Source organism: Neoarius graeffei, chromosome 2 (assembly GCF_027579695.1).
Source record: "Neoarius graeffei isolate fNeoGra1 chromosome 2, fNeoGra1.pri, whole genome shotgun sequence".
Classification (NCBI taxonomy): Eukaryota; Metazoa; Chordata; class Actinopteri; order Siluriformes; family Ariidae; genus Neoarius; species Neoarius graeffei.
The window spans coordinates 120,917,989-120,933,181 of NC_083570.1; the positions used below are offsets into that span (position 1 = coordinate 120,917,989).

Here is a 15,193-nt window from a genome sequence, read left to right on the forward strand (position 1 = left end):
TTACAGTGATCAAGGATCAAAGCAACCGCTCTCTACACTGGACACTTCTGGAACCTTTGGTATATGGGTCTAGGATGGAGCTGTCTTCAGAAGGATGTCCCATCCGTAGGGAGATGCTCCTCAAGGCCAAGGTGACCACTCTTGGGGATTTAATCAGAGTTGCTGGACCCACTCTTTCCAATGCTGGGATGCTAGCTGCGCATTTAGGGGTGAAATCAGTTCGTCTCACTAACCAAGCTCTGGTGAAATGGAAATCTTTGCTGTCTGAGAATATAACAGAAATGTTGGCTGATTACAGTATGGGGGTCGTGGTTCCAAGTAATGATGACCAATTCCCAAATTGTTGTATTTCTGTAAATGGGTATGAATGTCCAGATGTGTTATATAAACCTGTGCTTTTTTTGGGGACAAGGTTACCTTCTTCCAAGATGATGTACAGGCTGTGTGTTTTAGCTTTGAATGTAAAGTCTCTTCAAACGAGGGTCGGCACACCTTGGCACAGTGTTCTTCAGGTTGAAGACAAGGTCAAACCAAATTGGAGGGCGTTATACAAGTCACCATTAATTAAAAAGTGTGGGGATTTGCAGTGGCGTATATTGCATGGTGCAATAGCAGTCAATGCTTTTATTTCAATCTTAAACCCCAATGTCAGTCATGATTGTCCATTCTGTGCAATGAGGGAAACTGTTTTTCATGCATTCATGCAGTGTGGGAGGCTGGGTGTTTTATTCTCAATTTTAAAGACGTTGTTTGCTGCTTTTAATGAAGATTTTTCAATGCCTACTTTTATTTTTGGTTTTAAATATTTTAAGAAGCATCGTCAGAAGTGTCAAGTACTGAATTTTCTAATTGGGCAGGCTAAGTTAGCCATATATGTCAGCAGAAAGAACAAGGTGGAATTGAGTCTGGATGATAATTTGGTATTGAGATTTGCAATTCTCGTGAAGTCCAGGATTTTAATTGATTTTCATTTTTATAGGGAGATGAAAGATCTTGTTTCCTTTGAAAATGTATGGTGTCAGAACAGTGCCTTGTGTAAAATCAATGAGCAAGTTCTTTTATTTAGTGATATTTTTGAGGGACCAGCACGTCCCACTTGAGTGTTACTACCTCATCTGATTGTTAAGTTATTTTAATTTGTTTAAAAAGTGGGGGTGTAAAGACATCTGTTTTTGATTAAGAGATTTTGTAATAAAAAGCTTTTTAAAAGTCAAAGTCTCTCTCTCTCTCTCTCTCTCTCTCTCTCTCTCTGAGGCACCTAAGGACAAAAAACTAATTCGGCTCCCCAACTCGGCTCCCACCGAAGAGCCGGCTCCCGTCATTCACTTCAAAGAGCCGGCTCTTTGAACCGGATCGTTCGCGACCGACACATCACGACATTGTTTACTGCTAGCAAAGTTAGCGACAACATGTCTGACTATGACGGTGAAATGTGTGCGGAGATTCAGCCACATCTTTGTTGCTACAGCCTGGATAGTCGCAAGTGCGCACCATTTTCACAAATATATTATTGTATATGTTATAGAAGGTGATAAATTTGTCGCTGTTCTTGCTCTCAAATTAGCTTGTTAGCACTGCTGATCTGAACTCCTAATCACTGCCAAACAATGGGAAAGGTGTTGATTCCTGCGCAGATGTCAACATGACAACGTGCAGTGATACCGAGGGAGAGAAAATAGTGCCAAGTGATTTCGAGGTCTGACTTTTTATTTGGCAACGGTTTTGTGATGCAAATATATCACTCTTTTGAACACATACTGTTTTAAGACGAAAAACATTTTACTTTCGTGACCCCAACAAACTTGCCGGACTACTTTCGTCTGGACCAAAACTGGACAAGAACTGGACTCACAGGATGCTGTCAGGGGTAAGTCAGTGTGTTTGCACGATGTCGTGATGGGGATGCCATACTTGATGGGGATGCCATACAGATTCATGTCAAAAATCCCGAAATATCCCTTTAATGAACGATGAGATGTGTGTGTGTGTGTGTGTGTGTGTGTGTGTGTGTGTGTGTGTGTGTATGTATGTGTGTGTGTGTGTATGTGTGTGTGTGTATGTATGTATGTATGTATGTATGTATGTGTGTGTGTGTGTGTGTGTGTGTGTGTGTGTGTGTGTCTGTGTGTGTGTGTGTGTGTGTGTGTTGGGGGGGAAACTGTGAGGATGACATGTCAGATGCTGAAGAGGGGGCAGGTGGGCAAGCAGAATCTGTGGCAGGGGGCAGAGGGGGGAGGGAGGGGGCAGAACAGGGAGGGAGTTGAGCCTCCTGACCGCCTGGTGAAAGAAACTGTTCTTGAGCCTGCTGGTTTTGGCCCGGAGACTCCGCAGTCTCCTTCCCGACGGCAGCAGACTGAAGAGGCTGTGAGATGGGTGGGTGGGGTCACCTGCAATCCTGCCACTTTGCAAAGTACATGCTCAGTGTGCGCTACCTGACCTTAAAAAGACTTTGAATCTTCAGTTGATACTCTGGTTGTGATACCTGGTTTTCATATTTTGCATATCACTAATTCACAGTTGTTTGCACATCGCCTGACTTTCTGCCTGTTCCTGATTCTGAGTCTGATTCATGTGTTGGATTTGTCTGCCTTCTCTCTTCATAAATATCTTCACTTGCATTTGCATCTGGCTCCTGACTTTACCTGATTCCTTCATCTCACACAAGAACTTATTCTGGAGATGGAGAGGGGAATGTCCAGGACAGGGGATTAGATAAGTACGAGAAAATAGTACAGAAAGATAATGGTAGCCGTTTACTGAGCATGTTCAGTAAACAGCTGATTCTTCCACGCTGCACAACTGAGAGACACAGGAAATCATTCCTCCCTGTTGCAGTCAAGCTGTACAATGCCACTGTATAACTGTGCTACACTGTCTTACCATGGACACTGTTTTCTTAATTCAGGTGCAATATATGTATATAGGACTCATGAATGTAGAATCACTTCATTTTGCTTTTATTTGAAGTTATTGAAGTTATTTAAATTTATTTTATTTTTATTCTTTTTTCAGACGATTGTATCTTCTATTTTTAGATATGTATACTTCTTCTCTGATTCAGGAGCTTTGTAGCAAATTTGAATTTCCTTCCAGGGAAAAATAAAGTAATTCTGATTCTGATCATTTGGTTTTATAATTTGCTTTAAGGTGGAGGGCATTGGGTGTGAATTAGCTGACTTTTTTTTCTTTTTTAGGGGGGGTGGGGGCATGTATTTACCAGTGAAGTTGCCCACAGTCCACACAATAACAAAAAGACAAATCTCATGAGAGTTTCTAGATTTTCAGAGTTAAAAGAAGTTTAATTCACATAAATTCTGCTGGATGTAGGATTTGACCTTTATTTGACAAACTTCTGCAATCAGAAAAAATTTATGTCAGGTTTAGTGGAAATATTCAATATTTGTGAATCATCTGCTAAGATGAAGTTGGTCTAGAATGGAGCCATATAGACTGATTTAATATCAACAGAATAACTGACCACATCATCAAGTGAAGAAACAGAAGGAGTCAGTTTTAACCAGTAAAACTGAAAGATGAGTGAAGTGAGAGAGAGATTTACATGGAGACGGCTGAGTGATCCTCTTTCTCCCAGAATAGAGCAGCACTTTCACCAGATGTTCAACTTCCTTCAGCCAAACTCACTGAAGCACAACACACAGCACTGAATCTCCAGCTAAACACACTCTCTCCTCACACTGATAATGACTATTAACTCCAATAAAAGAACACACAATGTCCAAAATGAAGCTTTATTTCAGCAGAGCAAAACTACAGGAAGAGCAACAGGACAGTGAAGAGAGTAAAGACAGAAATGTCAGCATTGTGTAGAATTGAAACTCTATTGTAGATGGATGTGTAAGCAGCTGAGTGTTAAATTCTATCTTGGAGCTGTTAGCCTTCACACTGGCTCTTTCTGAACGTGACCGGATGATTGACGCCGTCATGGGAGACCGTACAGACAAACTCCTCCCCCTTTTCCCAGAGTGCTTTGCTGAGGGTCAGGGTGCTGCTGCGTGTGTAACCGTCCTTCTTGTGTTCTTCTGCGCTGGTCAGAACCCCGTTCTTCACCTCTGAGCCGTCCACTGTCCAGCTCACCAGCGCCCCCTGTGGAGAGTAGGCAGACAGCAGGCAGAGCAGCGAGGCCGATCCCTCAGACAGCTGCAGAGAGGAGGGAGGGAGCAGAGACACGGAGGGCTTCACCGTGGGACCGGCTGGAGACCACAAACACACAATAAACACACACATTTACACATGCTTACACAACATTTACTCATTACTGCTGATTAAGAGTCCAGACTGGAGACATTCATGTGTGTTCAGTAATCAGTGCAGTGATCCACACTGTTCTCACATTACTGCAGTTCAGGAGAAACTTCTGGAAACTTCTATGACCTTCAGCAGCATCTATAAACTCTACCCATAGACATAAAAACAGATTCTAACTCTAAATGAACAGAGACACATGGGGGGCTTCAGGTTGGGAGAAGGTTCAGTGGAGAAACATCAGTCCATTTGGTTTAAAGTTGACTAACAAACAAAGAGAACATGTGGAAGCCATCAGCTTTAACTCCACACCATAATCCATCTTCTTTCTGATTGAGTGTTCACTCAGTTCTATTCAGTAACTGCATCCAATAGTCACACTGTATTCCAGCACTGAAACACTCAGTGAGTGGATTCTGTAAATGCTCTGAACTCCAGTCGAGACAAAACTGGAAACTCTGCAGCAGCACAAATGAGTTCCAGCAGCAGGAGAACATTTACTAGTTACTCTTTACATCGTGGACCGACGAGAACTTTGATCAGCTTTATTCTGGTGTTGATACTCAATGAAAATGAATCACTAGACGCTGAACTCAGGGGGACTTTAAACAGCACAAACATCTGGATTTATTCTCTCACTTTTAACAGTAAAATATAATCATTAACATCAACAAACAAACAAACAAACAAACAAACAAACAATAAATGTTTTGTGATATTTCAGATACTGATTTTTTACAAACTGCACTTCATAACCAAAACTGATTTTTTTTTTTATTTTCAAATTTTCTCAACTTCATTCAATAATAAAATTAATAATAAAAATAAATTCACTAATGTGTAGAATTTTAAATAAAGAAGAGAAACTTACTGATGATGAGTTTGGTTCCTCCACCGAAAGTGTACCACAGTGATACATTCTAATGAAGCCGTCGTACAAAAACCTCTGTTACACTCCAGTAGCCCCCCCCCCCCCCCCCCCACACACACACACACACATTTCCATCGAGAGAGGATCCACTTTGCATTATCAGCTCATGCTTCAGTGCTCTGCGAGTGTTTATAGTCCTGTGACTTTAACACTTCATGACTGAGAGCTGCTGCTCAGCGACTTCACCCACAGCAACCATGAGTTTGATCAGCGTCTTCATCTGCACACTGGCCCTCTGCGCTCGAGGTAACACAATGTTTTATCTTCTACTGGTCAGCTGACAAATCCATGGGAAATCGGCCGACTAGATGAACTTCAACCTCAACATCATTATTAATGAAGGGAACGGATTTATTCTTCTTATTTATTTCAGGATCCAGAGGTCAGGTGACTGTGACTCAGAGTCCTGCAGTGAAATCTGTTTCTCCAGGAGACACACTCACCATCAGCTGTAAAACCAGTCCTGATGTTTACAATCTCCTTAGTGTTGTTTATTTTTTGTCCTGGTATCAGCAGAAAGCTGGAGAAGCTCCTAAACTCCTGATCTACAATGCTGACACTAGAGTATCAGGTATTCCAGCTCGTTTCAGTGGCAGTGGATCTGGATCTGATTTCACTCTGACCATCAGTGGAGTCCAGACTGAAGATGCTGGAGATTATTACTGTCAGAGTTACCATAGTAGTGGTAATGTGTTCACACAGTGTTAGAGCGTCGTACAAAAACCTGGGTGTGTGTGAGTGCTGCAGCTGGGACCTACTGCAGGTGCTGAGGGGGACGATGTGATCCAGCACAATCACACACACACACACACACACACACACACACACACACACACACACACACACACACACACACAGTGTAGCAGTGGAAGCTACAAACTTTCAAGCACCACTGTACACCAACAAACACATTGCTGAGAATCATATGACTGGCAAAGAGGCTGTGAACCGACGTGAGTCCAGATGAGATGCTGAACTACTTCACCCTTGTTGTGTCTCATGGCCTGGTCAAGGTGTCATCTGCAAGGAACCTGTGGAAGAATTATTGTCTTTTTAGATTTCCCTTTCCTACCAGCCTACATGCCAGGCATTAGGTGAGGCCATCACTGCATATTTACATATGGGCAGCCAAGCTCCAGATGTGGTGAATGACCAACGAGATGGTCATCCTGGGTTTGATGGCCTTTTCTAAATTTTGGCTTTGCTGAACAACCTCATGGCCTGCAGGGCCACAACCATCCTCACCAGAACTTGGCAGTGGATGAGCTCATGGGAGCCACAAAGGCAAGAATAAGGATGAAACAGCATATGAAGGACAAACCCACAAAATGGGGCGACGAGCAGTTCATCCTGGCTGCCAGACAGAGTGGTTATGTGTGACAGGGTCAAACATGCATGTGCATGTTATCTTTATTGCATTTTTTTTTATTAGAGCGTTTTTATTTCACTTGTGTGCTTTAAAAAAAAAAATTATATATATATATATATATATATATATATATATATATATATATATATATAAATTCTGTGTCAATCTAATGATAGGCCTACCACTTATTTTTTTCTGTGCTAAGGACATTATTTGCTGAATATTTTACAGACATCACAGTATACCCTGGTCAAGCATCAAAGGATTTTCATCTGACAATGCAAGTGTCATGGTGGGCAAGAACAATTCTGTACTTTCCCATGTAAGACAAGCGCCAGGCTCCCAAGTATTTGACCTTGGCTGTGTTTCCCATATTGCAAACCTCTGTGCCAACAGTCTTATTAAGTCACTCCACCCACCAGTAGAAGATCTGCTCATTGATACCTACTATTATTTTCATGGAAGGTCAGTTATACAAATTCTTGTAAAAAAGTAGAATATCATTGAGGCTTAAGTCTTTCAATTTTGCTCTCCATTATCAATTATTTAAAAGGCTGCCTTTTTCCAGTTCCAAAAGAAGGGAGGAATATAAAGAGTTCCAGATATTCACAGGAGTCGACATGGAGGAGGTTCTTAAACATGTGTCAACAAGATGGCTATCGATGGAAAGATGTGTTGGTAGAACCCTCTCCCAGTGGCCAGCATTACAAGCTTACTTTAACAGCAGTGATGGCGAGGAAAAGTCTGGTCGTGTCAAACGATGTGCAGATGCCTGTGCAAGTGAAGAGATGAAGCTCATGTATTACTTTCTCCAGTATGCTCTCACAAAGTTGAATAAGTTCAATATTTTCTTTCAGGTAAGTATATCTTTGCCTTTATAGGTAGAAGATTATCATCACATAACATTTAATTCCCTCCATACTTCTTTACACTTCAGCTTAGAATAAAAGTGGTATCATTAATTACTTTCTTTTTAGCCTGATGACTGTCATGTACTTGAGCTAGAGAAAGAAACAGAGGGTCCTTTGAAGGCTTACCTTCTGAACTTCATGAAAGTGGATGCTGTGAATATTGATGACATGTCAAAAGTAGATTATAAGTGTGAAGAACAGCAGAAATCTGATGAATATCTCACCATTGGCATACAAGCTTCCAGATACTTAGAATCCATCAGTGAGGAGTGCGATCCTGCAATTATTACTCGTTTCTATAGGTAAGTTTTAGGTTGGAATATTGAACTTTTTGTGCCTATAATAGTATGTGCTTTTCTCTTGAAAATGGTGAAATCTTTCTCTTACAGGAGTGTAAGAGCTGCATATGTTGCTGCTGTGGAAAAGGTTTTATTAAAGAAGTTTCCCTCTGGAAACCCAATATTGAAGTCAGTAAGAATTCTGAATCCATTACACAGGACTGATGTGACAGAAAGAGAAGGTAAGTACTTAAAATACAAAATGTTTTTCACCAGGTGCTTAAACTGGGTATCAATATTTGAAAAACCTCTAATGGATCTTGTCTTTTTCAGTTCTGAAAGTTGCTGAGAATTTCTTGAAAGATGCCACTGATGAACAACCTGAGGGTATAGTAGATGATTGGAGATTGTATCAGACCAGCAACTCACTACCTCCATTTACAGCTGCTGACACCAAAGTGGATGAATGGTGGGCCAGACTACTCTCAACAAAAGACATTGCTGACCAGCAGACATACAAGTACCTTGGAGACCTGATAAAGATCCGACTGATTCTACCCTACAACCAGACACCTGTGGAAAGAGTCTTCAACATGGTTGGCAAAACAGACACCAAATTCAGACCAACCCTGAGTAATGAGTCCTTGACATCACTCTTGTGCTGCAAAATAAACACAGATAACACATGCTATGAGACCAAACCAAGTACCTCCTTGATCTCTTTGGCTAAGAAAGCAACAGTCCAGTATAATACTGAGCAGTGTTGTATAAAGTACTGGGAAATCACACTCAAGTAAAAGTATTGGTACCCTTCCAAAAAATGACTTTGGTAAAAGTCTGTAGGTGTAATTAATGATTATGTGTATTTAGGTTGGTATAAGTGATCAATCTTTAATAATTAAAGGGATTCAATCCCATTGAATCGTTTAATTTGACTCAGTCTCACTGAATCGTTTGAAGTGAATCATCCAAATGAATCATCCAACTGTATCATTCCATTAATCCTGGTGCTTAATAACAAATTACCAAACAGCTAAATTATGGTATATTCCAAATTATTATTGATCACTTACCATATTACACAAATCATCTGCACCTTTTTGAATTCTTTGAGAGATTGGGCAACTTCAAAAGTATCGAAACTGCAGACAGACACCACACAAAATTCCAATAATAGAGTTTATTATAACAAAGATAAAAGTAAAAATAAAAAGGGAAAAAGAAAAGAAATTTGAATAATTGAATGGCAGCAGAATGAAATCTTCCATGAACAGAATGTGTGTGTGAGATAAAATTTAAGTTAACAATTAAAATACATTCAAACGGTCATCCTTGGTGTGTGTGTGTGTGTATATATATATATATATATATATATATATATATATATATATATATATATATATATATATATATATATATATATGAGCTTTAAATGTAGGCACAGGAGAATTTACTATAAAGGTTGAATTGAAGTCAGGACTTATGATTTTTTATCTAAAGACGAGATAAGGACCTCTTGGTAAAAAACAAAGGGGGGGGGGGGGAGGGCTTGCCACATGTCCCCTTACAGAACAAAGAGTTAGCTCTGCTTTGCTGGCTAAGCATGCAGTCAGGGCCTGTTTTGGAGACAAAGGCTCTTCCAGACCGCTCACCCTTAGCTCTATAGTATTATCCAAATTACTGAAATCTTGATGAGGTCAAGATGTGTGAGTAATGAAATTAGGATGTTAGGAAGGAGAGAGAGAGAGCACATGCAAAAACTTATTGATTGACCAATTTAAATCAACAAACAAATGACAGAGAACCAAAATTCAGTGTATACACTTCATTTAATTTCATATAACTTCACATTAAGTGAATAACTAATTCCTAAGACTTAATCATTTTGCCCAATGCCTATTCTTACTGCAAAAAGTCTCGTCTTCTGTAGAAAGGCGAGTCTCTGTCTCTGTAGAGTACGCTCGAGGAGCGCTTCGGTGAGGAAGAGAGGAGTTTCTTTCTAGAAGCTTCTTAGCTGATGAGAAGAAGAGTTCTTTTCAACACCGTGCATGGGCTTAAGAAAGGGACCAGCCGCTTTTCTCAGCACCAATAAACTGCTTTTTGCTCGCAGTTGCGTACGTCTTCAAAGAATAACTGAAAACCGGTTTAGAACTCGCTTGAGTTAAAGCATGCATGTTTCCGGAGTCTACCGTGATCAAGGGTAGCCAGAAGGAGGAAAATGCGCTGGAACGTGTTTCTTGCAAGAAAGAGTCGTGGTTTCGGACGGTCCAATGGTGAGCGTCTCTCTATAGTCTGAGGTAAACATAAAAAACATTAAAAAAACATAAAAAACATTAAAAAAAAGCTGCTACTGTTATTGCACTTTATAAACTATGGAGGTGCATACACGACCAATTGCTGTCATAATAATCAAAAGAAAAAAGTAATTTGGAGAAAACTGAAGCTTATCTGGCATCTGAAGAGGGTGACCACAGTTTGAAACCTTTTTTTGAAAAATAAAATAGTACTGAAAATGAGGCATACATCACACCATCAAGACAAAATATAAAACAAAAAAAGAGCTGCTACCGTTATTGCACCTTATAAACTAAATCTTAACATAGCACCAGGGGCGTCAGGGGCATTTTGAATGTGGGGGGGACAACCTGGTGGGGGGGGGGGGTCTGGGGATCCTCCCCCTAGAAAAAAAAATTATGAATTAGATGCTATTTCCTGCATTCTGGTGTATTTTAATAGGTTGTTAAACACCTAACTTGACCAACAAAAGTGACTTAATTCAATGACTATTTTAGAGACAATTCAAAAAGTAGGCCTATTCATTCAATTAGTCAATATATTCATCCGCCTGTTTTTAAACCCACTGCTATGCCTAAGATCATTAAATGAATGTGACACAATTGATCAACAATGAGTGTATGGGTGCATTTTACTTTATTTGGAGTATTCTTTTTTTTTATTTTAGATGTACTGTAATGCCATAGTGGCACTCAACTGTATGTTTGAAAACAAAAAGTCACACTGTGTCAAATAACTGTGTCAAGTAAAAAAAAAAAAAAAAAGGTACAAATTTGGTTCGTCACAGCAGGACAGCCAAAAAAAGCAACTGCCAAGGGCACACACACAAACACACATAGAAGAGAAAGAGACAGAGTTTCTTGCCACTTATTGTGGCTTTGGATGCCAGGCAGAACTGATGTTCCTTTCCATACTAATGAAAAAAAAAATCCATTAAAAACAGGATTTGCAGGCACTCAACTGTATGTTTAAAAACAAAGTCATACTGTTTCAAGTTACTGTGAAACAAAAAAACAAACAAAAAAACCCTCAATAATTGGGTACAGGTTTGGAACATCACAGCAGGACAGGCAAACAAGGCAACTAACTGCCTAGGACCCAAGTTGAAGGGGACCCCCAAGATCAACTGATTATCATTTCACACTGAGTTTAGCCTAGACAACAGGGAACAATCAATCTTGCACTAAAGTGTAACTTTATGCTAGGGCTAGACTACTGTTCTGTACGTATGTATGCTCAACACAAATATTTATATTAATAATTATAATAACAGATAAGGTCCAAAGACCAAACAAAGCAAGTTCTTCCTGCTCAGATTACACAAAGCTTCCAAAAATGTGCTGCCTTCTGTCATTAGCAGAGACAAAAGACTGGCAAATCTCCCTAATGTTCACTTGATCAAGTTTTTGTTGGTGAATATGGCAGACAGCTACATTGTTCAAACGTTGCTGTTTCATGGAGGAGCGAAGCCATGTCTTAAGCCTTCTTAAAGCACTGAAGCTTCTTTCAGCTTCAGCTGAAGAGCATGGCACAACAAGAAGGAGCCTGACCAAGACCTCTACTTGTGTGAATAGGGCACGTACCTCTGGCAACATACTTCTGAGAGTCTCAGCTACTTCAGTAACTGTGTTGCAAGGATACTGCAGTTTAAACATTGCCAGCTGTACTTCCAATGAATGCTGATTTATTCTGGGTAACAACTGACAACATCCTCCACTTTCCCAGACATAAGCACCCTCTCTAGCTTACTGAAAGTATGGAAGCTCTCCTGGTCAAATCGCTCAGCCAACTGTACATCAACTGCATCTAACAGTTTGAAGAACTCAATTCTGAAATACTCTTCAGTGGATGTTGGTCTGAATGCAGGTGCATTTCCTGTGTAGCATTTTGGGGGTCTGCAGATGTGGGGCATCTGGATAGGCTCAATGTCTAACTCTCTTATCTTGTCACAGACAGTTGTGTAAATCTGTTGAAATTTTTCATCAGATCTCTTCACCTGAATTGTTTTTCTGACACAGTCAACAGCAGCCAGCATCCCTGGGACACTAGCAGTCTGGCTCTGAAGGGAGCGGTTCAGACACTCAAGTTCTTCAAGAACTTGAAGCTAGATAAAGACCAAGTAAAACCTGCCCCTTCTGAAGCCGCTCCAGTAGTCCTCGTGCAGTTGTGCTTGTGTCAGAGGAGCCTGATGCAGCCATTTCCTCAAGACTCTGCAAAACCTCCTCATATTGTCCTACCACTGCCCGAATGGCTGCTACTCTCAAAAGCCATCGCGTAGGGCACAGGGGCTTGAGAGTTTTAAACCCCCCCTCTTCGGACTGAGCAATCTTATCAAAAATGGTCTTGTATTTGCTTGACTGGTGGTATAAAGTACCAAGTTTGTGGACTAAATCCGGTGCATCAGTCACAACAGGGCATGAGTTACAGGCTGTCTGAGTTACCAGGTTGACACAATGAGGGCCACAGTGAACATACAGAGCTAGAGGTTGAGAGGCTCTCAAAACTGCTTGCACTCCTTTAACTACACCTGCCATATTTGCAGCCCCATCGTAGGTTTGCCCTCGTAAGGAGGACAAGGGCAAGTTCATTCGCGTAAGAACATCAGTGGCCACACGAGCCAAATTCTTTCCTGTAGTAGATGACACTACATACAGACCAATAAAGTCTTCATGTGGTAGAAGGTCACCATCTACATAACGGAGGCATATGGCCTCTTGCTCACACCCTGACATGTCTTGTACGCCATCCATAATGATGGAGAACTGCAATGTGGACAGCTCATGTAGAGTGCTAGAAATGGTCCTAACAACACTATTGGCCATAATATTCAAAATCTAATTTTGAATTTCAGGACTCGTGTAGTGCTCTATGGACTTACTGAGCCATTGCTTTAGCACATCATCCTCCTCAGCTTTATCCTGAAGTAGCTGAACAAGATTGCCCTCATCACTCTCATGACCACGTAATGCTAGACCCTGGCGAGCAAGAAAACAAATTGATTTAATTATTTTGAGCAAGCACGATCTTGCCTCTCTTTGCTGCTGCTCCCTAACAGTGGATAGCTGAGTTTCAACACTTCTATGTTGGTATGTGTGTGTCGTGATGGCTACTTTGTGTGCTTGACTCTGTTGGTGAATTGTAAATTTTTCTATGGCTTTTTTCCAATTTTTAAAGCCTGTGGACACAAAAGCTTCATCCATGGATTTAGCAAGTGGGCTAGTCTGTTTTTTGAAGGCATCCATGCAATAAAAACAAAACACACCATCTGCATTGGGCACACAATGTAGCCAAGGATAGTCCCTAAACCACCTCTCCTGAAACTTTAAAGTCGTATTTGGAAGTTGCTGGTGTGGAATGACACTTGGGTCAGGATGATTTGGCTTGAAGTACACCACTTCCGGTCTCTCTCCCTCATTTCTCTCAGCTTGGCTTTCACCTTCGTCCCTTTCGGAATCCCTCTCTTCATCAGAAGTGCTCTCTCTCTCTCTCTCTCTCTCTCAATATCTCTCCCTCCCTCATCTCTGTCTATTATCTCTTGCTCCTAGAAAGTTTCACATTAAAGTTAACATTAAATAGGCCTATTATTTTTTTCTGACAAAATAAAGCTCAGTTTAAGCAAGCTCAAGGTCTCCACCCATTTTCCTTCTGAGAGCTACTTTGTGAAATGTGGAAATGTCATCTAAATTTGTGAGGATAAAAATATTTTCTAATCTGGGAAATAATCTTTCTGTATCAGACAGAGCAGGATGTTTGAATCTAATTTCATATTATTTTCAACAGGTTTGTTACTATGTTCTGAAATCTATTTACATATTTACTGAAATGTATTTAGACCCCTGCTCTAGATTATGACTTTAAATGATAACTGAACATTACATAACTGAATGCACTCAAGTGCCCAGTGGAGGGTTTCCCCGCAGAAAATTACTTTTGTCACTGGAAAGGTTATGCTGTGCAGTTTCATGTGATATGATGGGAAGCACAAAAAATAGATAGCCTATACAACTTTTGCAAAGCAACCTTTGAAATCATGTAAGCAATACAAAATATGCATCTTTGCTGGGGACTTAGTCAAGGTGGCCGCCTGGAAACCCTGCAGTAACCTTAATCACTCACCTCAGGAACGGAACACTCTGCACTGTCCCTAGCTGGCCCTGCCTCTGACTCACTCTCAGTAGTATCAATCTCCTATGTCAAGAGAGATCAAGATGGATTAAGCATTGTGTTTTTTCTATTAACAACTGAAGTAAGTGAGCTTTAAACAGTCAAGAAATTAGCAGGAATTAAAAGGAATTCGCTGTTGTTTCCAGTGGTCTTCTCATTATCAGCATTGTTTTATCCAGAAAATAAAGAATACTAAACTTCAAATAGCCTACTAATATTTTTGGATGCAATTATTTTATATGATCAGTTTCATGTCAAGCAGCACCGAATTTGGATTAAATGATTGCTAACATCAAACTAGCTGACAGATTTCCTAATGTTGACGAGCTGCTAATTGCATTAAGATTTATTTTGGAGGAAAAAAAAAACTGTCTTGTGGGGAAACTTTGACTTACTTTCCGCTTCTTTGAAAAGAATTTCCGTATGTCCATTGCCAGTAAACACACTTTATAGAGATCTTGCATGTGATGTCACAGCCGATCCAGATTGTGACAGACGCCATTATGTCAGTCAAACGCCATATTCCGCCTTCTACTTCTACTTCTGGTTCTACTTCTGCTTTTACTTCTACCTTTTCTTCTGGAAAACCCTACTTTATACAATTCTACTACAACGGCTGCGGCTACAAGCTCTCCCTACCTGTGCACGGTTTTTATGTTCTTTGTGTGTATTTTTGCGTGTTGTTCGTCTGTACCGGACTTCAATATCCACTACAACCGTATGGACTTACTGGACATTGGTTTCCAGCAGAAAATGATGGTTTGTAGCGATTTCCATCGCATGCACAACATTCTGGACAAGAAAAAAAAAAAACATTCTGGACGAGACCAGATTGCGAGACCAGCGGGGTCTCCGTGGATTGTTATCGGAAGCAAAGCGAAGGAGGTGGCGCCGGGAGCCGAAGCAAAAGCGAGGCTACAGGCAGAGCCGGCCTGTTGACTAAGCTCAGAAAACAGCTACTCAAGCCTCTACCTCTCCAACG

At 40.6% G+C, this 15,193-nt stretch overlaps 1 protein-coding gene and 5 gene segments (V, D, J or C); 3 read left to right on the top strand and 3 right to left on the bottom strand.

Annotated features, from left to right (window-relative positions):
- LOC132882210 (Ig kappa chain V-III region MOPC 63-like) overlaps nt 1-15,193 on the top strand; it is a 202,077-nt gene that overhangs the window by 106,869 nt on the left and 80,015 nt on the right.
- Nucleotides 1-15,193, bottom strand: part of LOC132882207 (Ig kappa chain V-III region MOPC 63-like) — a 193,532-nt gene that overhangs the window by 44,376 nt on the left and 133,963 nt on the right.
- LOC132882209 (Ig kappa chain V region Mem5-like) overlaps nt 1-15,193 on the top strand; it is an 81,626-nt gene that overhangs the window by 43,276 nt on the left and 23,157 nt on the right.
- The window catches only part of LOC132882211 (Ig kappa chain V region Mem5-like), a 127,583-nt gene that overhangs the window by 33,503 nt on the left and 78,887 nt on the right, over nt 1-15,193 (bottom strand).
- The window catches only part of LOC132882208 (immunoglobulin kappa light chain-like), a 28,826-nt gene continuing 17,368 nt past the window's right edge, over nt 3,736-15,193 (bottom strand). The window contains 2 exon segments of the V gene segment in view: nt 3,736-4,211; nt 5,135-5,167. Of these exon segments, the coding sequence occupies nt 3,892-4,211; nt 5,135-5,167 (353 nt within the window).
- LOC132882206 (uncharacterized) lies at nt 5,898-9,002 on the top strand. 3 transcript variants are annotated; one of them, XM_060915480.1, is made up of 6 exons: nt 5,898-6,288; nt 6,795-7,028; nt 7,132-7,420; nt 7,541-7,776; nt 7,864-7,994; nt 8,086-9,002. In XM_060915480.1, exons 1-6 carry the CDS (start codon nt 6,194-6,196, stop codon nt 8,547-8,549), a joined length of 1,449 nt encoding a protein of 482 aa, XP_060771463.1. In that variant the 5' UTR covers nt 5,898-6,193; the 3' UTR covers nt 8,550-9,002. The 3 variants fall into 3 exon arrangements, with proteins under 3 accessions (XP_060771463.1, XP_060771465.1, XP_060771464.1); XM_060915482.1 differs by lacking the exon at nt 5,898-6,288 and having other exon boundaries at nt 6,745-6,855; nt 6,960-7,028; XM_060915481.1 differs by lacking the exon at nt 5,898-6,288 and having other exon boundaries at nt 6,745-7,028.